This window comes from Leptinotarsa decemlineata, unplaced genomic scaffold (assembly GCF_025532065.1).
Source record: "Leptinotarsa decemlineata unplaced genomic scaffold, Ldec_3_MD MMD2_P_RNA_scaffold_2, whole genome shotgun sequence".
NCBI lineage: Eukaryota > Metazoa > Arthropoda > Insecta > Coleoptera > Chrysomelidae > Leptinotarsa > Leptinotarsa decemlineata.
In genome coordinates, this window is record NW_027412529.1 from 4463776 (window position 1) to 4485938 (window position 22163).

At 32.9% G+C, this 22163-nt stretch overlaps 1 protein-coding gene across 1 annotated transcript in view; it reads left to right on the forward strand.

The window, feature by feature from the left end:
- The first annotated feature begins 450 nt into the window (after positions 1-450).
- Positions 451-22163, forward strand: part of LOC111517422 (succinate dehydrogenase, subunit A (flavoprotein)) — a 31643-nt gene continuing 9930 nt past the window's right edge. The window contains 7 exon segments of the mRNA XM_023173581.2: positions 451-660; positions 1660-1921; positions 6700-6801; positions 6804-7120; positions 14210-14513; positions 17431-17630; positions 19262-19459. Of these exon segments, the coding sequence (XP_023029349.2) occupies positions 601-660; positions 1660-1921; positions 6700-6801; positions 6804-7120; positions 14210-14513; positions 17431-17630; positions 19262-19459 (1443 nt within the window). The 5' untranslated portion in view covers positions 451-600.

Here is a 22163-nt window from a genome sequence, read left to right on the forward strand (position 1 = left end):
ATTATTACCATTGTTGTTGTGATACGCAACTGAAATAATGTCATGCCAAAATACTGCTCTTCATTGGAGATATTTTGAATTCATTTCAATAAATGACGGATGTGACGTCATCAACGAATGTTCCAAACAAACAAACAAATTAAGATAATTTTACACCAAAATATGGCTATGGTGAAACCTTTTCTGATGACTTTGAACTACAGAAAATCCTACTGCACTTGCAATAAATTATGGAATTATTTCAAATCTATTTCGATTGCAGAAAAGTTTACTTTCATGAAAGTGACAGGCAGAAATAGTGAGACTTTCAATTTGAAAATATCGAAGAGTTAATTTAAAAAAAAACTTTATGAGCGATTGTTGATGGTTCTGCGTGATACGGATAGGTGTCGCTCTGTATAATGTCAATATCTTTTTTGATTTTAAGGAATTTCACGTAATTACCTTGATACCTGCATCGTGAAGTCAGAAATGAGAAGTAGAAGCGTGCCTTGAACTTGACGTTTTAACTTTCAACTACCTTTCTCAATTAGTCGTTTTATTACAGATTGTAAATAGTTTGGGGGTGTCAATTTGAAAATTTAATATACTGACAAAAATATGGGTAGTCTTCTGAAACTAAAGTCATTAATAACCAAACAACTGAGTAATGCCGTCAAGGTAACCAACTTATTTTATAATTAATTTTTTGTTTATTACATAACTTTTTGAAACAATGTAGCATAAATGCTATTTTGCGTTACTAAGAACATTGTTTGGTTGTAACAGAATATTTATTTTTTATTAACCTTTTTGGGTATTTTCATTTTCCACAATCTGAAAATGAATTGTAATGGGAAACTTTCTAGGGGTAAACTTTAAGTACACCCTGATAAGTATTTCCATTTGAAATTTTAATCAATACCTACCTTTTCTTGATGAAAATGAGAATGGACCTTTTGAAATTTCACGTTTGCTGATGATCGTATTGCAATAAAAATATATCTAGAAAAAAATATACCATAAACAATTCTTCGAAAATGAATCTTACTTGCTACCCGTCTTGAAGAAAGTTACAGAATTGCAACAAACTAATATCAGAATCATGATCAATTGTTTCAAAAGCCAATACTCTTTCATATATTATGTTGTATGGTGTACCTATGAATGATTTACTCATTTATTGTTTCAATCCCGTAATGAATTTTCAGATTACAAACTTGATAGGAAGAAATGCTTTCATTGTAATCAAATGTTCATATGTTTGAAAGTATTTGTTTCAGATGAGTTTTTTCCGTTTTGTATCTGAAACTAATCTTTTCTGACGAATTTTTTGTTTCAATTCAATCAACCTTGACATGTTTCAAATCTCCTTTGACATCATATCTGTCATGAAATTTTCAATTGTGAATATGAAGGTTCCTAAACATTAAAACAAGAGTCTGTAAAATTCTCAGCTCTTTATTCGATAAGCATAATTATCAAATATGCACCCTCTAGCGATTCTCATGAGTTTTCCATCACAATTTTTAAATTTTTAGATTGTGGTAGGTGAAAAAGATTGTCAATAACTGTAAGTTCCTCCACAAAAAAATCACTTGTTTAATATTCCAGAATTTTTCGTTATTCAACAACTTTCAAAAAAATATCTGAAATGCAATTTTTAAACCTTTATTTCAGATAAACTTGGGCCCCCAGACCATCTCTCGAGCACTCCACATTCAAGTTGATCGTAAAAATGCTAGTGTCAGCGATACTACCTCAAAAGTCTATCCAATCGTAGACCACACTTATGATGCCGTGGTTGTTGGTGCTGGAGGAGCGGGCTTACGGGCAGCTTTCGGATTGGTGCAAGAAGGTTTTAAAACGGCTGTGATAACAAAACTCTTCCCGACTAGATCTCACACGGTGGCTGCACAAGGGGGTATCAATGCAGCTCTAGGTAAGTCTGAAGCTGACTCGAAATTAATGAATATTCAATACCTTCTTATTTCGTAGTGTTATCTGCTATGCACTGTATGAAACCTTTTTCATTCTTACATGAAGATGCTTTTATCATTAATTAGATTGTATGAATAACATTTCAGCAAACACAGATTTCACTTGAATTCATCAACAAGTTGCTACTATTACTGTGTTAAAGTTATGTAACTGATAATTGTTTTAGTCATCAATTACTAACGACATTCTTAAAGCAATTAATCAAAACAATATTACATGCTTGGTTTTATTAGACTATAGCAATTTTGATAAATTCGCTGTAGTTCGTACTGCAGAGCAGTAAAATGTGAGATTCAGCCGTGACTGAGCTCTTGGCACCCTAAAGTTCAGTTCTGACAGGAGCAAATGGCAGTCTACTTGGCTGTGCAGTAGTTTATGCAAAAAGGTTATTGAAGCACATGTTCTCCTTTTTTCTAAAGAAATTAATTGAAAGTGATTGAGAAGACTATAGTGGTCAGAACCCCTAGCTGGATAAATTCCAGTGTTTTTGAAGTACAAGAACTTCAAAAATTTTCTTTGAACTTTTTCAATTGAGTACTCATGACAGAAATAGTAGGGGCTCCAAATAATTGAGCAGTATTCAAGCTTGGATCTGATATGAGAAATATAATATCTTCAAGGCGTTTTATTTTTTGTGAAGTTTCGACAATTTTGTGTGATAAATCCTAACATTTAATTGGCTTCGGAAACTTTTTTGTTTATGTGATTGGCAAATGCCATTTTAGAGTCAAAAAATACACCTAAATCCTTAGTCTCCACACAACCGGTTAGCAAACTACCTTGAATATTGTATGGATGTTCAATATGTCTATGTTTTCTAGTATATGACATGACTTTACATTTACCTATATTCAGATGTGGGTTATTAATTTCACAGCAAGCCTGCAGATTATCTATATCTTCCTGAAGTTTTATGCAATCATTCACATTTTGGATAGAATTCAGAATTTTCAAATCATCAGCAAAAAAGGTTTCATAGAATTTATTTGTGTTCTCAAATCATTGATAAATATAAGTCTCTCTATACTTGGCTAATGCCAAGTATAGAGAGACTTATATTTATCTCTCTCTCTCAGTCTCTCTATACTTGGCTAATGCCAAGTATAGAGAGACTGCTCGACCACTGTTCAAAAAGTTGAAGATCATGACTCTTCCTTGCCTATTCATTTTAAGTACTCTTGTGGAGATCCATAAGAATCTACCAAACTTAGTTACACAGTCTGATATTCATCAACATAATACTAGAGGGGCACACAATATCAGAATACCCAGATATAGACTTACCAAATCGGCAAATAATTCTTTAAATTTTAGCTTATATAATATCTTTCCAGATGATCTAAAAAAGGCCAACATGTTCTGTTTCAAAAAAATTATCAAACTTTTCTTAATTGAAAATTCCTTTTATACACTAGACCAGGGGTCTCCAAACTTTGAAACCTTCGGGCCATAATGATTTTTTCAGTTTGTTCCAAGGGCCAATTTCTGCCCTTGACTATATTTGTAGACTAGAATAGTCGCAAAGTGCGTGAACTAAGCAAACTTACGCTTTTTTTGCATTTCAATTATTATTGTGTATTGTGACACTTAACGACATCTAGTGGCGAGTAGTGGTACTATGTACTATCTTTTTCAGCTACCCACTAGGTGGCATTAGGCGTAATTTAATATTTGGAATTACCGCGTTGGTTCGAGAAAGTTCTGGTTCTAGCTAGTGTATTCCGATCACCTCGAGATGGCAGTAATAATTGCATATAAAAAGGCTAGCGGCGCAACAGCGAGTTAGTCTGCGTAGGAAAGGCGAAGGAAGCGAAACTGTCTACTGTAAAATAAAGTAACACCCGTCAATAAAAGTATTTTTATTTGGACTTATTGTTTTTATGTGTGATTTGTTAGTATGGAAAAGAAGCGAAAAATCGACAGTGAATGCAGAACGTTCCAAGAAAAATGGAACTTTCAGTATTTTATGATTGAGTCCAGGAATAAGGCGCTATGTTTAATTTGTAATGAAACCATAGCTGTTCTCAAAGACTAACATTAAACGACATTATGAATCGAAACATCTTCAAAGTTACTCTAAGTATACAGGAAGTTTGCGGAAGGAAAAATTTGAAGCTTTGAAACGCGGACTCAAATCGCAGCAATCTTTGTTTACCATAGCGAATACTGAACAAGAGTCTGCAACTCGCGCCAGCTTTCGTGTGGCTCTTGAAATCGGAAAACGTGGCAAACCATTCACCGATGAAGAAACGATAAAAGAATGCTTGATTGCAGTAGCCGAAGAAATATGCCCCGAAAAGGTAAATTTATTTAAGAGTGTCAGTTTGTCAGCAAACATCGTGGCTCGGAGGGTGCAAGACATCGCAGAAAATATATCATCCCAACTGTCTGACAAAAATGGACATCATGAGTGGTTTTCTCTAGTATTGGATGAGTCAACGGATGTGTCAGATATTGCTCAGGTGTAAATTTTTATTCGCGGAGTATGAAGAACTTCTTGATATTGATAGAATTCACGGCACGACAACTGGGGCAGATATTTTTAAGGGAGTTGAAAATGTCATTAATAAAAAGAACCTTCGATGGAGAAATGGAGAACTGATGGAGGCAAAAATATGTATGGTAAAAATAAAGGAGTGGTTGCACTTGTGTCAAAGACTGTAGAAAATGATGATGGTTCAAAACCATTAGTCTTACATTGTATCATTCATCAACAGTCCTTGTGCGGAAAATGTTTGGATTTGTCTGAAGTTCTAAAACCAGTCATATCAGTTGTTAACTCCATCAGATCCACTGGGCTGAATCACCGACAATTCCGCGAGTTTATTCAACAGATTGGAGAAAATGATTTACCATATCATACTGCCGTACGCTGGCTTAGTTGCGGAAAAGTCCTTAAGCGCTTTTTTGAACTTCGAGCAGAGATCGAAATTTTTTTAAATGAGAAGCAGCGCCTTTTTGTCGATTTAGAAAATAGTGAATGGATGTGGAAGTTAGCCTTTTATGTCGATTTGACAAATCATATGAACGAACTGAATTTGAGATTGCAAGGAGAAAATCAGCTTCTCCCTGATTTATACACCAATATCAAATCCTTCTGGCAGAAAATAATACTATTTCAATCGCAATTACGTAAAAAATGTCTCACACATTTTGAAACATGTGAAATATTCAGCCACAACTACAGTGACTGAATTTTCCGTCAATTTTGCAATCGAAACTTTGGGTGCTTTGAAGATAAATTTTGATACTCGTTTTTCAGATTTTGATGTCATTGCGAATGAAATGAAGCTTTTTCAAAATCCTTTTGATTCTGACATTGAAACCCTGGCTCCGGAAGTCTAAATGGAAATTATTGATTTACGGTGCAGTAATATGCTTAAGAACAAATATAAAAATTCATCTTTGTTGGAATTTTATAAGAGTCTTCCACTGGAACAATTTGATAATTTGCATAAATTTGCTCGTGGATTGCTTTCTGTTTTTGGTACTACTTACTTGTGTGAGAAAACGTTTTCCAAGATGAAGTACACAAAGAATGTTTACAGATCTCAATTAACCGATGAGCATCTTAAATCTCTTTTGATAATTGGTACAAGTAAAATTGATCCACAACTACAAAGTATTGTCGGTGGAAAATCACAATTACATAAATCTTATTAGTGTTTTCGTTTTACTGTGATTCATTTCAATTATTTGTTAGTTATTAATATGCTTAAACTTGGATACTTAAGTTAAGTTTTCTTTGTCATCATTTTTGTCGTTAAGTTTTACCTTGCAAGTAAATAAAACTGAGTAATTATCATTCTGTGTTTTCTTCTCCAACTTATCACAGCAATAGTAACAACCCTTAGGTAATCATTGGCTGTCGCGGGCCGGATTGATGACACTGGCGGGTCGGATTTGGCCCGCGGGCCGTAGTTTGGAGACTCCTGCACTAGACGAATATGAAGAAAAGGTGAAACAAGGTGAAATAATTTGATTTATGCTCACTGAGACATTATCTTTAAATTATTTACTCTTATATGTATATTCTGTTTATATTCTACTGTGGTATATGTCCAGTTTTATATCTACTTAAAGTTTTTATCCAATGAACAAACTTTTGTGACTTGCTACAAATATGTAACTGTATATAAAGTGGCTAAATAAAGTACTTACTTACTTACTTACTTAATTACTTACTTACTTACTTACTAATGCCTATAATATTGTACAAAATGACTGATGTCTTCTTCCAAAATCTTGCTAGTTTTAGAAATAGATTGTATCAAATTGTATAACCCCTGTTGAATATTTTTTCTTTTTAACCTTTTTGTCATTTGGTTGTATGTATAAATCTATTTGTGATATTTACCTTTCCTACTCTGTTACTGGGCCATGGACTGTGGAGTTTGTATAAATAAATGAATTAATATAAATGAAGAAGTTCTACCTTTTGCAACTCAAAAAAATCTGGGGTGATGGATTGACTCTGATTTGAGATTTTTTAAATATGTGAACCATCTTTATGAACTATCCCAATTTTTTCTAATAGAGATGTTTTTTCAAGCCTGATCAAAATCAAACTATGTGGAACTTCAATATTTTCTAAATTATTGCACTGTGATTGCATCAAAAAACGAACATCCCACGTATGTGGTGATTGTATGTCTGTAGGTATTTAGGAGATTGTAATAGTCAACATATTTTTGAAATGAAGATTATTATTATTCTCAGGAAACATGGAGGAAGACAACTGGCAGTGGCACATGTACGACACAGTTAAAGGCTCCGACTGGCTAGGCGATCAAGATGCAATCCACTACATGACGCGCGAAGCCCCAAAGCTGTCATCGAACTCGAAAACGCAGGTATGCCCTTCTCCCGAACCCAGAAAGGTAAGATTTACCAGAGAGCTTTTGGGGGCCAGTCGCTCAAGTTTGGTAAAGGTGGTCAAGCTCATAGGTGTTGCTGCGTGGCTGACAGGACTGGACACAGCCTGCTTCACACTCTGTACGGACAAAGTCTGAGGTACGACTGCAATTATTTTGTGGAGTATTTCGCTTTGGACTTGATCATGGAAGGGGGTGAATGCAGAGGAGTTATAGCTCTGTGCTTGGAAGACGGCTCTCTGCACAGGTTCCGGGCTAAGAATACGGTAAGTGCAATAGCCAGGAAAGTAGTTTTATGGTAGATACTTGATACAGATATCCATATCGCACATAAAGATTATTGAGAGTATTATAATTTATTGAGGTATTCCAAGATTGGTGTTTTTTTACCAATGAATCAGCATACTTTATTTAATAATAATAATAAATCGTCTTTATTCATCTTTGGACACATATGTAAAGAGATAACAATAATAGGTATTCGACAAAGATAACGTGGCGAAGTATCACCCATGGGTGTTCTTTAACTTAACCATGGAAATACAATATTAATTCACAATTTTCTTTATTATCTATCAAATTAATGAGTACCTTAAATTCATAAAGTGATTGACTGGTCATTATCCGTTCTGTAGATGCAGAGTTCGACATTTGTTAATCATATTGAACTGATAATAGGGATTTCATCTTTTTTTTGAAGTTTATCCAGAGTATATGTACTGTAATCATGCGGAAGTTTATTATAGAACTTACAGGCGTTGTACGTGAAAGATCGCTGAAAAATGAAGGTTTTATGTTTGTCATTGCAAATAGCCCCAAATTACGAGTGTTATAATCACTCAGATTCCCTATTTTAATTAGTTTGTCATATAGATATGTTGGTGTTCTATATTTCAGTACTTTATGAGTCATATTTAATAGATGTAATTTTCTCATATCTAACAATTTCAGTTTTTGCATTTCCCGATATTTATAACTTATGTGCTCATATTTACGTATTCCAAAGGAAAGTCTAATACGAGAGTTCTGTATTTTTTGAAGTCGACTACTGTCACATACCCGAATTTTCAGAGCAGAACTCATGAATTGTTTACTTGGATAAAGTTGTTTGAGTGTATTATATGAACCTCGGCAAAGTTGATTGACATGTTTTGTGAACCTCAATTCATTGTCTAACCAGAGTCCGAGATCTTTTGTATCATTTTTCATAGGAATTTTTTCCCCACCCAAAATAATCTCCATTGAGGTACTGGCTAGATTACGTTTGAGCTTCGGTCCGAAAAACAATGCACTGGACTTGCTCGCGTTCAACTTCAGATTATGTGCTGCAGATACATTTATCAAAGAATCCATATCCGAATTTAAAGCAGCGGTAACATCGGGTTTCACTTCATTGAAATATAAGTACAGCTGGGTATCGTCCGCCTAATGGTGTATGCGGCAGAATTTGATAGAAAATAATAGTGGGCCCAATATTGATCCTTGCGGAATGCCATGGCTCAAAGCAAGAGTCTCTGAGGATTCAAGGTTATGAACCACTCTGTGTTCTTCCCTTCAGGTAACATTCCAATAGTTTCACTGAATCAGAGTGGAATCCAAAGAATTTTAATTTACTAATGAAAACCTCATGATCCGTGGTATCAAATGCCTTGCTGTAATCCAACAGGATCAGCCAAGTAACCTTTCCTTCATCAGTTGCCCTAAAAATATCATCGACAATATTTGTTAGAGCTGTGGTGGTGCTAAATCCTCCCCTGAAACCAGACTGAATCGGTGATATAATATTATGTTTCATTACGTATTCATTGATTTGATTGTATAAAATTTTTTCAAACGCTTTAGCTAGAATTGGCAGAAGACTGATTGGTCTTAAATGGTTGATATTGGTAGGATTCGTTATTTTTGGTAAGGAGATCACAAGCGACAATTTCCAAGCCGTAGGGAATGTTGGGTTATTTATGCAATAATTGTATATGTATTTTATATACTCGATTAGAAAATTAGAGACCAAACTGAGCATTTTCAATGTCACTAAATCGGGGCTCACTGCGTTATTTTTTATTGGGTTTATGCATTTAAGCACTTCGTCGTTTTCCACGGTACTAAACACAAAAGTGCCTTTCTGATTATGTACATCTTGCTTATATTTACTGAGTAAGTCTGTCTGACCTTTGGTTTTAACAACGTTGGGAATAGTTGTTAGTGTTTATTTATTGCATTGACATCTATTAAATCATCTGGTAATGTTATGTCGGGTTTTTGATAAGTAGTCCACAGCGTCTTTGGATTGTTTTGATGTGACATATAGTCGAGGTATGCTTTTTTCTCACGTATTATTGATTTTGTTGCAGTAGAACTGTTAATAATATAAAAATTGTTTTTATTATCAATGAATAAGAGATATCTCTACTTCATTATATTTTTTCCGGAAAAACAGCAATCAGAATTATAGAACCGCACATTCACATAGAACGCCTTGGAAATCAAATATTAAATAATGGCAAACATTGATCTGTTTTTATCAAATATTCTATTATAATTTTTATTATGATATTTAATAGTGTGAAGAAAAAGGGAGTTCTATCTTCTGCCCTCTCTAAGAGCAATTTTTATGCAATGGCTACACAATTCACCAGACCTAAACCTACTAGATCACTTATTTGTAGTCTCAAAGAGGCATATTTACATGTAAAGGTATTAAAACAATAATACTTTAAAAACTACGGTAAGATGGGGCCATAAGACGGTTTGAGTTATTTAAAAACAGATTCAAAAATATATTATTATGTACTTATGAATGCAAAAGTTACTAAACATTCGTTCTTCTGTGTTTTTCCGTACTATGGATCGCTAAAATTTAGTATATAGGTGTATATAGGTCTTGGATGCGCAGTAATAAAGGATTTTCAAAAATTACAACTGGAGCTCCCCTCGTGGGTGTCAAAGGGGCGCGTTTATATATGAAAATTACCTTTTCATAACTCTGTACTGCTATATTTAGGTTTGTTTTATGTTGTAGATGTGCAATAAGAAAGGATTTTTAAATATTCCAATTGGGGCGCGCCCCCCCTAAGGATAAAAGGGGAGTGTTTACGTTTGAAAGTTATCTTTTCATTACTAATTCTTCATACCGCTATATTTTCGGAAGCTGAAATTTTGTATGTAGGTTCGTTTTACGTTGTAGATGTGCAATAAGAAAGGATTTTTAAATAATCTGAGTGGGGCGCCAGCCGTGTTTCTCCGTGCTCTTCAATTTCCGGTGAGTGAATTAATATTTAGTATCAGCATTGCACCCGTGCGGAGTCGGGACGGGGCGCTAGTGTAAAATAAAATTTATTCATTTTTCATTACTTCAGTTGGAAGCACAAAATCTCATTGGTTGTTACCCGAAGAGAAAAATTAATTATACTGTTTTGTTTGAAAATTTTATGTTTTACAGAAAAAAATATAATATGCAGGGGATTTTTTGAATTATTTATTACATTTTCAGTCACTAATAATTTTCGCCATAGTCATGATAAAAAACCATTTTCATCTTACATCTTTCAAGAATTGTAATTCATTCTATGTTGTTTCACTATTAATAATTCACTATTTTTTTTGTGTGGGATATTTGATAATTATTCATATTATCTCCAATCTCTATCAGGTTTTAAAGTGGATTATTATGTTAGAAACATTTTTAAATCGTTGAAGGTGTCCTTGAAAATGTGGATTTCTGTATTTTGTTACTGACCATCCCAATTTGTGTATGACATTCATTGGAAAATAAAGAATTTATTGTTTATTATTTCTCTCAAAAGTTGGGTCAACAGGTCTTTGATAAGATATTCCCACATGTTTAAAATATGTTTTTGATAAAATTTTCTTCAGTGTTTGAAATATATATACTCGTATTCGTTTTAATCCAAAGATGGATTCAAACAAATTATGAATATTTGTAAATTGTACTCTGGCTGATTGATATTTTTCAATAAATAACATTCATTATCAGGTACCATATGGATAAATTCATTTTGTGTTACTGACAATTTTCAAGCGAAATCCTGAAATTTGCTAATTCTTGTTTTATGAAAATACAGTTATATAATTAGATAATGACCAATTTTATCATATTTCGTGATTTATCAAAAAATGTATAAAAATGGTCTTCAAAATGATGAAGTTTCCCAAATTTCTCACATAATTTGTATAACTTCAACTTTATTTCAACTTTCCTAAGAAACATTGGCTGTTTATTTGAAGGTGATTGACAATGTTTCGTGATGAATTTCACTGATTCGGACTTCCATTGTCTACTATATAAAATGATTTGAAATCCCTGAAACAAGTAAAAAAAGAATAATTAAAAAGAATAGTTGAAAATAACAATTATCTAAAGCAAATGGAACTTCAAACGTTCAAGCCAGTCTCTATATACCTACACAGTAGGTTTAATGGACTGACGCCTATCAGAAAACAACTACTCCCCTGGCTAATACCACGAAGGGCGTTGGATTATATCAGACAGGCGTCAGTGCAGGAATCTTCACAGAAAATGTCCTGCATATGCAATTGGCAATACAACTGAAAGAGTCGACCTTCAATTATGGAACGGGCACACTTGCAGACCACTAATAAGAAAAAATAACAATTATATTAAGCAACAATAAACCTGAAATGAAATGATAGTGAAATAACCTACAAGTAAAAATATAATAATTGAATAAATAAAAATTGAAAGAATGCAAAAAAAGAAAATAATAAAAATAAAAAAGTGTAGAGATTCCAAGTCACGTTAGTTCACGACGTTTCGATTGTTGGTATCTACAATCGTCTTCGGGTGATGACGATTGTAGATACCAACAATCGAAACGTCGTGAACTAACGTGACTTGGAATCTCTACACTTTATTTTTATTATTTTCTTTTTTTGCATTCTTTCAATTTTTATTTATTCAATTATTATATTTTTACTTGTAGGTTATTTCACTATCATTTCATTTCAGGTTTATTGTTGCTTAATATAATTGTTATTTTCAACTATTCTTTTTAATTATTCTTTTTTTACTTGTTTCAGGGATTTCAAATCATTTTATATAGTAGACAATGGAAGTCCGAACCAGTGAAATTCATTGGCTGTTTATAATAGGGAAATTCAAAGATAAATTGTTGAATGTGAAAATACTATTCATCTAATAAATATTTTTGCAAATCCTCCCTAAAATGGTGAAATTTTGCAAACTTGGTTCAGTTTATTGAAAGAAAAGAATATATTCAGATATTTATCATATTTTCAGGTTTCGCCCATAATTTACACAAATCCCTTACAAAATGGCCAAATTCTGCAGTTTTCTCATATTGTTTACACAAATTCTCCAGAAAATGGTGAAATTTTTCAAATTTACTTCAGCCTAGTGAAAGAAATATTATTTGTTTATTTATTTATTTATTCTCATACAGGTGTATGATAATAAATCGTTATATATGTATCGTGAATTCATAGCCAGTATACAATAAAAGAAATTAAAGCTATACATATGTAATAAGAAAAAAATAAAAAAGTAACTAATCCAAGATATGACAGAGTAGCTATTGATTGACACTTAATATATAATTTTTCAAACCAGTAAAAAATTCTCTAGGGGGTTGGACAAAGCTGAGTTCGGACATTAATAGTGTATTATTTGTGACTTTCAGCATCGTTACGATTGGGGTACCTTGAGTCGTGGTGACTAATGGTATTTCGAAAAAAGGGGTTGATCTTATAATTTTGATAGGGTTTCTTCGGTTCATCAAACTACGTAACTTGGGACAGTTGAGATAATTATTATAAATTTTGTAACATATTGCGATTATTATGTATAACCTTCTATTCTCTAAACTCGAGATTTCAAATTCTTTCCTATGATCAGTAGTTCTCACAGTATTATAATCTGGGTAGACTCCATATTTCTTAGAATATAAATGCCGCAGTAATCTATTTTGAATTTTTTCCAAATTATTTTTATATATAAAATGATACGGGTGCCAAACGGCTGCACAATATTCGAGTTTGGCTCTCACCAGAGTGTTATATATCCTAATGACTGTTTGGTAATTTCTACAATGTTTACTTTGCCTCAAAACAAAACCCAAACTCCGTAAACCCTGAGAGACTACTATTTCAATGTGTTTTTTGAATGACAGGGTTGAGTCATATCGTACCCCCAAATCTTTAACATTACTTACTCATGCCAACGTGATATTTTCCATTTCATATGCATACTCTATTTTATGTTATTAATAAAAATGAGAAACAATAGAGGCCCCAGATTTGATCCTTGGGGCACTCCAAATTTCACCCACTCTCATTTAAATATGATGCTGAAATTTTCATAGTTCCTTTAGTAGCTCCACATAGAGAAGGTTTACTCAACAATACATCATGATTTACTTTGTCGAACGCTTTTTGGAATGTGTATATCACGTCGACCTGAGTAGAATTTTCCAGACTTCTAAGTACGTCATGACTAAAAGATGAAAGATTTGTGGAAGTTGACTTTTTTGGGGCAAAGCCGTGCTGTTCTTCATTATATTCAGCTGTTAGTCCCAAATGTTGTAGAATCAATTATTTTAAATAAATTATCAAATAAGTTTCTTATTTGTTTATGGATAGACTCTTTGAGATTTTTCTTCAAATTAGGAGCAGATTAATTACGATACTCTGAGGGCATATTTAGCAAATAAGTTACTAAATAAGAAAAAGATGTCTCGAAAAATGAAGAACGACGGACATGAATAGAAAAAGTATAATTTATGTTCCTCAGTGATCTGTTTTGAATGTACTACTCCCGTCGAACTATTTTCGAGGTAAGGTAGTCCAGTAGACAAGACCTTGTTGACAAGACAAGTCTAGTGACGAAAATCCATTCCATCCAATTTCAAAAGTTGCAATTCCCCAATTGGGGGTTATATGTGCTTGAGGAATACTGCTTTTATGAAGAGAATTAATTGATTTTTGCTATTCTTGAGAGTTGAATAAATACACTATTCAAAGATACCGATCATATTGAACTTGGATATTTCATTTCATATTCGTGCATGAATTTGTCAATGTATACATCGATTCTCCGGGGATAGTCAAGATTTGTTCTGTAAATTGAGAAGAAACAAAAAGAATTTCAAAAATGTTTTCATGTAAAATTCAACGTTACCTTATGTGAATTTACATAATTTGCTGCAAGTATGTAAATTTACATTACTTGCTGCAAGGAGAGTATCATCAGCAACGAAATTAATGAATTCCCAGTCTTGAACATAATCGATGTCATTTGAATATAAAATAGTTGAAAAAGGACCTATTATTATTAGTTTAACAAATCAACTTGGTTCCAGGTATTGGCTACTGGTGGTTACGGCAGAGCTTACTTCTCGTGTACGTCCGCCCATACATGTACTGGCGATGGGACGGCCATGGTCGCCAGAGCGGGCCTACCGTCGCAGGATCTGGAGTTTGTCCAGTTTCACCCCACTGGCATCTACGGTGCCGGCTGCCTCATCACCGAGGGTTGCCGTGGTGAGGGAGGTTACCTGATCAATTCGGAAGGAGAACGGTTCATGGAAAGGTACGCTCCCGTTGCCAAAGATTTGGCATCCAGGGATGTCGTTTCCAGAAGTATGACAATTGAAATTAGAGAAGGTGAGTTTGGGGGTAATCCAGTTTGTTTCACTAATAGTATTAGTTTATTTTTGATAAAATATCCAGAATGGAGGATTTATAAAGATGTGCTATAAACATTCCTTATAAATAATACATGGGCTGTAAAGTCCGGGGGCCAAGGAAGGAAAAGCGTTTTTTTCTCTTTAAATGGGTCCGTTTTTCCACGAGCTGGCCTTCAAACGATCCCATAACAATATGTAATAGTCGCTGATGAAAAATCAGTGTAAAATAAAAACATGAAATCGTTTTCGTTCTATTGTTTTGAACATAACAAAAGTAGTGTCACTCTTAGCACAATAACTCACAAACGTATTGGTAGAATATTATGGAATTATTTTGACGGTTAGTACTAACGGTTAGAATAATTTAGATGCTCAATCAACGAACTTTCTTTTGAAGACAGATTACTGAAATCTAAAAATAACACTAAAATTCTAGGAGTCTTCATTGACCAGAATTTGAAATTTGTGGATCCTGTTAAACAACTCACTAGAAAAGTCTAATCTGGCTGTTATGCGGTTAGAGTGATTTATAAAGAATTGGGGTTCAGCTCTGCAAAGATGGCGTACTTTGCACTCACAGATTCTCACTTACGCTACGAAATGCCGTTTTGGGGAGCATGCAGTCCAACTTTATTCAAAAGTTTTACGGAAAAGGTCAATAAGGTATATAGGAAACCTTGAACCAAGAGACTCCTGTCGAACCTTCTTCAAAAAACATAATATTCTAATGGCAACTGCATTATTTATACTGGAATCTGTGTGTTTGATAAATGAGCATATTTTAAATTTTGCTTCATTCTCTTCCCATTATAACACCCGAAACTGCAGACACACTCTGAAACTCACTGTGCCAACCAAAAACATTACCAGAGACTCCATATTTTACAACGGCAGAAAAATGTACAATTATTTGCCTATTGAAGGAAGTTAGTCAAACAATTTCTATCTGATAGACCCTATTATACTTTGGATGAATATTTTAACAATAGTTTTCAACTGAGTTACGCATATTTTTATCTTTACTTATAGGAGTTCTTAAGTTGTTACTTTTTATGTCTACTCTTTTAGCTTAGCTACCTAATCCACTGTAGTTTTAGTGGTTTTATTAATGATTTTTGGATCTCTATATGTAATGTTGGATATAAGAATAAGCTGTTGTATGAGAAAGGAGATAATTTCAATTCATTTGTATTAGGTTGACTTGTTTTTATGTCAATGAAAAATGTATTGACAAGGTTACTTATTGTTGTTTTATCTGTAGTAGTATCACCATTGATTGTTAGTTCTAAAGTATCATCAATTTTTATTTTATTCCTATTTTCATTGATAATTTTCCAACTTTCCTTATTAATATTTCTTGCATTTATAATTCTGTTGTTGTATCCCTTTTTGCCCGTTTTACTACTTCTGTATATAAGTTCTTCAGTTGTATATATTTTTGTTTGATAATTGCTATGTTAGAAAATTTAGCTAATTTGCACATGTCACATACCATTTGATGCAGTTCTTTGATTTCTTTTGATATCCAGGATTTGCCCCTTTTACGATTATAATTGTTTGAGACTCTTCTTAGCGGAAACGCATTATGGTAATGATACTGATATGTTGTATAGAACGCATTGAAACATTCGTTCAAATCAGTTGTTATATGAAGACATCTTTCCAAGTTTCGTTTGCCAGCACAGTAATACAATGTCTCTCTTTCAACACAAAATCTAAACTGAACTATATTATTATCTGAATGCAGTCACTTCAAAACAGAAAAGTACTTCCACCACACTGGCAAAAAATAATAGTTTGTAAGCAGACTGCAATTTGTAGTAAAATTTCAATAGGTTTTTATAAATTATGACGTCTTAATGATGGTAAAATATCTTTCAATTGATTACATACACGATTGCTACAAATGTTACATGAATTAAACTTTTAATAAATTTGTTTGTACATTGAGTCCATGTGCAAATAAGACGTCAAAATCATATCTCTTGTCAATGCTGAAAACCTTGGCAACCTTATATGACGCCAGAATGTTTCCTTATGGAATGATTTTTTGTACAGAAGACAAAATTCACCTTTGAGTGATATATATTAATATACATAAAGTATGAGATAAAAACATGCTGACAACAGTGTGGGGTCTAAAAAAAATCGCTGAATCTATATACACGGTTAATTTTTTAATAAACGTACTCCTTCTAGGTGACGCCAGATTACCGTTTTATGTACGGACGTATATATACACGAATGTATATATATATATATATATATATATATATATATATATATATATATACACACCCACATATACTTATATACAGTTTTAAAGCAATTAATAATTTTTTTGAATTATTTCAAATTTTTTGTTTATGGAATTTTTTTGGAAAAGTTGGTAGCTCATTGTAAATCTCAATAAATGTTTTTTCTCATTTTCATTACTTTTGACAGTCAGATTTGAATGTTTGGGTTTTTTTTGCCAAATGAATGAAGATACATAATTTGAATTTGTTAGGATGACAGATCTAATTTTTTTCTGCTTTATACAAGTTGATTGCCTGCTTGTTGAAGTTTAAGGTATTTTAATGGTACAAGATTCCTTAGTTTGAATTAAATTACAATTGAAGTAGTTATTTTCTTTTTATTGTTTACCATTTACTCAGCAGTGGTACTAATTCTGATTTCTTCTGGTTTGGTAGACTTTAGATACACTGATGGTTATTTTGATTGAAATGCAAGACCATTTTGGGTAGTAATACAAGATGATAAATCTGTACCAAGAGTAACAAAATAATTGTTGAAACTTTCACAAATATCTTGTAGATTTTCAATTTCCATCCATCTTCTTATTATATAGAACTTCGTTCGTTTAACTGGTACTGATTGAGTAATTTGTTCAGGTCGTGGATGCGGTCCTGAAAAAGATCATGTGTATCTCCAGCTTCACCACTTACCCGCTGAACAGCTGCACACAAGGTTACCAGGTATTTCAGAAACTGCAATGATATTTGCCGGAGTTGACGTCACTAGGGAGCCTATTCCTGTCTTGCCAACAGTTCATTATAACATGGGAGGTGTTCCGACTAATTATAAGGGACAGGTAAGTAAATTAGACGAAATAAAATGAATACAGTAAATAAAAGTGGAGGAAAAAATAAAGTATGTGGAAAGAGATAACATGTTTCTTGAATACGTGATTCCATCACATATATAGAAGAGAAAAGAAAAAGTAATATACAAGGATAAATAACACTGTTGAGGAAATTTAGAAAGACAGTTGATGGGATAATAAGAGACAAGATAGAAATACGTGAGATGGGTAAGAATTAAAAAAGATTGAAATATAAAAGAGAATTGAATGATTTCAAAAAGTAGTAGAGAAGAAAGTAATTTTGAAACGGAAGATTTTAAATAATCTTGAGTTGGGAGAGTGGGAAATGGTTTGAGGGCAATTTTGAGAAGTATGGGAACATTTAAGAAAATTTTAATACAGGCCTAGGGGAAACCAAAGAAGATCTAGTGAAGAAAAAGTATTAATGGAAATGGAGGAAATGGAGAAAATAATAAAAGGGAAGGGTGCAAAGAAATTGAGATAAATTGGAAAACAATGATAAATGGGATGCATACAAATTATTGAATGTTCTAGATGCAAGATAGAAGAGAGGAGAGAAAAGATAGTGAAAATAGGAAAGTGAACAAAGTGAGGGAGAAAAATGAATGAAAGTAGAAGAAGTAAAAGAGGAAAGAGCATCAGACACTGTTGCAGAAATTCAGAGAGAAAAAAATTGGGGTAATAAGAGACAAGATAAGACGTGAGAGGCGTAAAAATAAAACAAGGGTGATCATGACAAGTATGAGGGCAATATTGAGTAAAAGCCCAAGGAAACCCTAAGAAGGGACAATGAAGTAAAGACATAAATGGAGAAAAAAAAATAAAGAAAATTAAAAAGGGAAAGAGTATAAAGAAACTAAGATGCATGTGAGGGAGAAAGGGGAACGAAAGTTTAAGAAATGAAAGAGGGAAGATGAAAGAAACAAATTGGAAATATATCTTAGATACATGATAGAGGAAAAAAGAGCGAAAGGAACAGAGAAATTTATCATAAGGAATGCTTGAAGAATTATTATGTAGTAAAAACTCACAACTAACAGTTTTAAATATATTTATCATGCATTTTCATCAAAGTATGGCAAAGTCTATAAAAACACCTAAATTTATAAATATGATTGAAAGATGACATAGATTAATCGATGAAGAATTGAAAAGAAAGTAAAGTGAAATGGGAGACCAGAAATGAAATAGTAGTAGTAGAGAATGAATAACAATAACATTGAATGAGAGTCAGAATATATGTATCAAAAGAATTTAGGTAACTAGAAAATTGAGAAAAGGAAATGAATGAAAATGACAAAAGAGTTTGGAATGACGACAGAGTGAAGACAGAGAGGAGTACAGATATTAATTTTTAAAATTATTTTGAAGTTATTAAAATTTTTGATATTAATAATGGTTAATACAAGAACTGAACTGGATGAATGAAAACAACTGATATGACTTTCAACCAGTAATTTAATGAAATGAAGAGCAGAACATTTTTGGTATTTAGGTATCTGAGTTTTGAAACAAAAAGTAACATTTTACTTCACTTTCTGCAAATTAGAAATGCTAGTAATTGAATATCAGGCTGGAAAGAGAAAAATAAGATATAGACGTTGAATTTTTCATTTTAGGTTTTGACTACCGTGAACGATGAAGACAAAGTCGTTCCTGGATTGTATGCTTGTGGCGAGGCGGCATCCTCTTCGGTTCACGGAGCCAATCGATTAGGTGCCAACTCCTTGCTGGATTTAGTTGTGTTCGGTAGAGCATGTGCCCTCACCATTGCTGAGGAGAACAAGCCTGGCGAAGCGATTGGAAGTATAAAAGAGGTGAGTAGCGATTTATTTTAAATTCAAACATAATATAAGGTAGCAACAAGTTCTAATTTCAATTTCATATCCTACAGTATCTTATGCTATATATAGTTGTGTGCTGCATAAATATTCCGCCTCCTATTTTATATTTTACATTTTTAGATTGATACTTATTTTACAATGTAATGGAGTTTAATAAATACTTTTTTCATGAGATGGTTTAATCTGAAAATGAACATAAACAAATGACAAAGCATGATTACAGTAGAGTGTCAAAAATCCGAACGTCCGCTTTAAACATATGGAATGTACTTTGCATGGCGCTGTGACGAAACAATGACCTTGGGAGACTGTCTTGAACAGTTCTTTACACCTCCCACCAGTGAGCTAGTCTATTTTTAGCCTTGTCAGTGTGAGAGAACAGTCTTAGTTGCGTGTTGCGGATCCTATTGCATACATAATTTTTATTTTAATTATTATGTGTGACTTGTAGAGTGTCTTATTTAAGTGATGAAACTGATACTGTGGAATTGTTGGATCTTGATAAAAATGACATGGGCTATGAAATTCTGGATGATAACGACATCGTAACTCTTTCAATGCAAAAGCCAGAAAATCAAAAAAGCAGTGACAGCAAAAAAGACGCAGCAGACGACGCAGTATCTTCACATTCTGAAGCTTTGTAACTTTTTTTTTATCAAAAGGTACACTTGCACGGAGCACTTAGGAAGCTTCTTTGGGTCGTGAATAGGAGGAAACTAAAAAATTTGATGTTGAATCGGGCGCCACCGGATTTAAAACAGTAGTATTTCAGAATTTTGCTAACCACGGAAAACAAAATTCATATTATATGACTATCCAGTGACTACATAAAATATTCCACTATCTCTGTTGAAAAACGAAAACAACATTAAAATAAAATATCATTTAATAATTCGAACATTCAAATAATCAAATCTTTAGGAGAATCTAAGTTAGATGTGATCAACATTTATATTATATAACTCGCCTGTTCATAGTACTATGTTCAGCGTAACAAGTGTGAGTCTTCTAATGACTCGCTGTAAAAAAATTAAGATTGATTCTTCAAAGTAATTATTTTAAATGAATTGCATGTGATAAATATATCAGTGCCAATAATTTTTCATTATCAGTTACGGAGGAGAAAATAATAATATCATCTAATAATCGGTAATCAAATAAAAAAATAATGAATCAGGAAATATCGAAAATCTGGCCTTAATTTCCCTCGATGTATGATGGTGCTTAGAGTTCTTGGTAATGTCCTATAGAGATGACGACAACTTGTAGCAGTGCTCTTATAAAAAATGTTTCACTGTTACATGAATATGGAGTAGAGGAGTTCTCAGGAAATGTTGAAATATGATTCTGCCAATTAGGTGATCCGGCTGACGAAGGTGATTCGGATACTGGAGTCGATCAAACTTATTATTTAACAAATTCTGAAGTCGGAAGCTTTTCTCAGCTGGCTGAGTTGGTACTCTCCAGAAGAAACCCTACGAGAGAATTAGGAATAAATTTTCACGTGATTGGGAAATAGGCCAATTCCCCCTTTTTTTTTAGAGCAAAAGAAATTATAAAAAAACTATGGACTAAAAAAAACTTACCCCAGTAAAGGAAGGTTTCTATTCCAAATATGTATAAAACCTACTATTAAATGATCTACAAAGTGATGAAAAAGCAATAGCCATACAGCATAACAAATCCAATTAAGAAATAATGCATAAACGCAATTTGCTGAGGCAGAGAGAGGCAAAGCCGCTTATCATATCACATCACCTTGGTAACTATCCACAATATTCAAAAATATTTTCAGAGGACAGAAACGGAGTTTGGGATTCGGAAGAGTGAAGTCGTGTGCCATCTAATAGAGACAGGTAGAACTTGGAATGTTCTAGGTATTATAATTGATAAATATTAGGTTCGAATTCATTGTTGGTTGGTGGCACCTATCCGTAAAGAAAATGAATTGATCGTGATCGAATATGACATGTATACAGGTAATTTCATAAAATAGTTCGCGTTATACTCTGAACAAAAAAACGTTACAGCTTTTACATCATTAAAGACAATGATGTCTTGGTAAAAAGTGCAGTCTGAATGCAGTCAAGCTCAGCTCCTGCTTGTATAAATTTTTTTGTGTATATATACCTACATTTGTAAATATGTATGTAGTGAATTTTTTTTGTAAAACGAGTGCATTTTTTCGAATTTTAAGATGAAAATGATACAAAGTACAATATGTATGTACATATGTAAGTACATACAGTTTTTATTTTTATTTATTCTGTTATTTTTAGTTCAACTAGGAATTTCTAGGTTATGTTTGAAAACCCAAACAAATTGGAAATCTGCATCCTCTGTAAGTCTCAAATAGTTCGAATTTTTGACACTCTAGTGTACTAAAAAAACCTTAAAGACATAGGAAAATAGATGTTGCCCAAATTGATATTTTATCATAGAATGATGGGTTAGAAATTAACACAGAAGTGAAATATTTAGAACTATTTTGGACAATTTCAAGCACAAATTTTATTATTTCGGACTTCCATTTGTCTAATTTGAAATTCCTGAAAGAATCAATAAAATTGAAACAATTAGCTGAAAATAACAATTATGTTAAGCAAAAATACCTTGAAATGAAATTGCAATAAAATAAAATACAAGCAACAATTGAAAACTGAAGGGTTAAAGATAA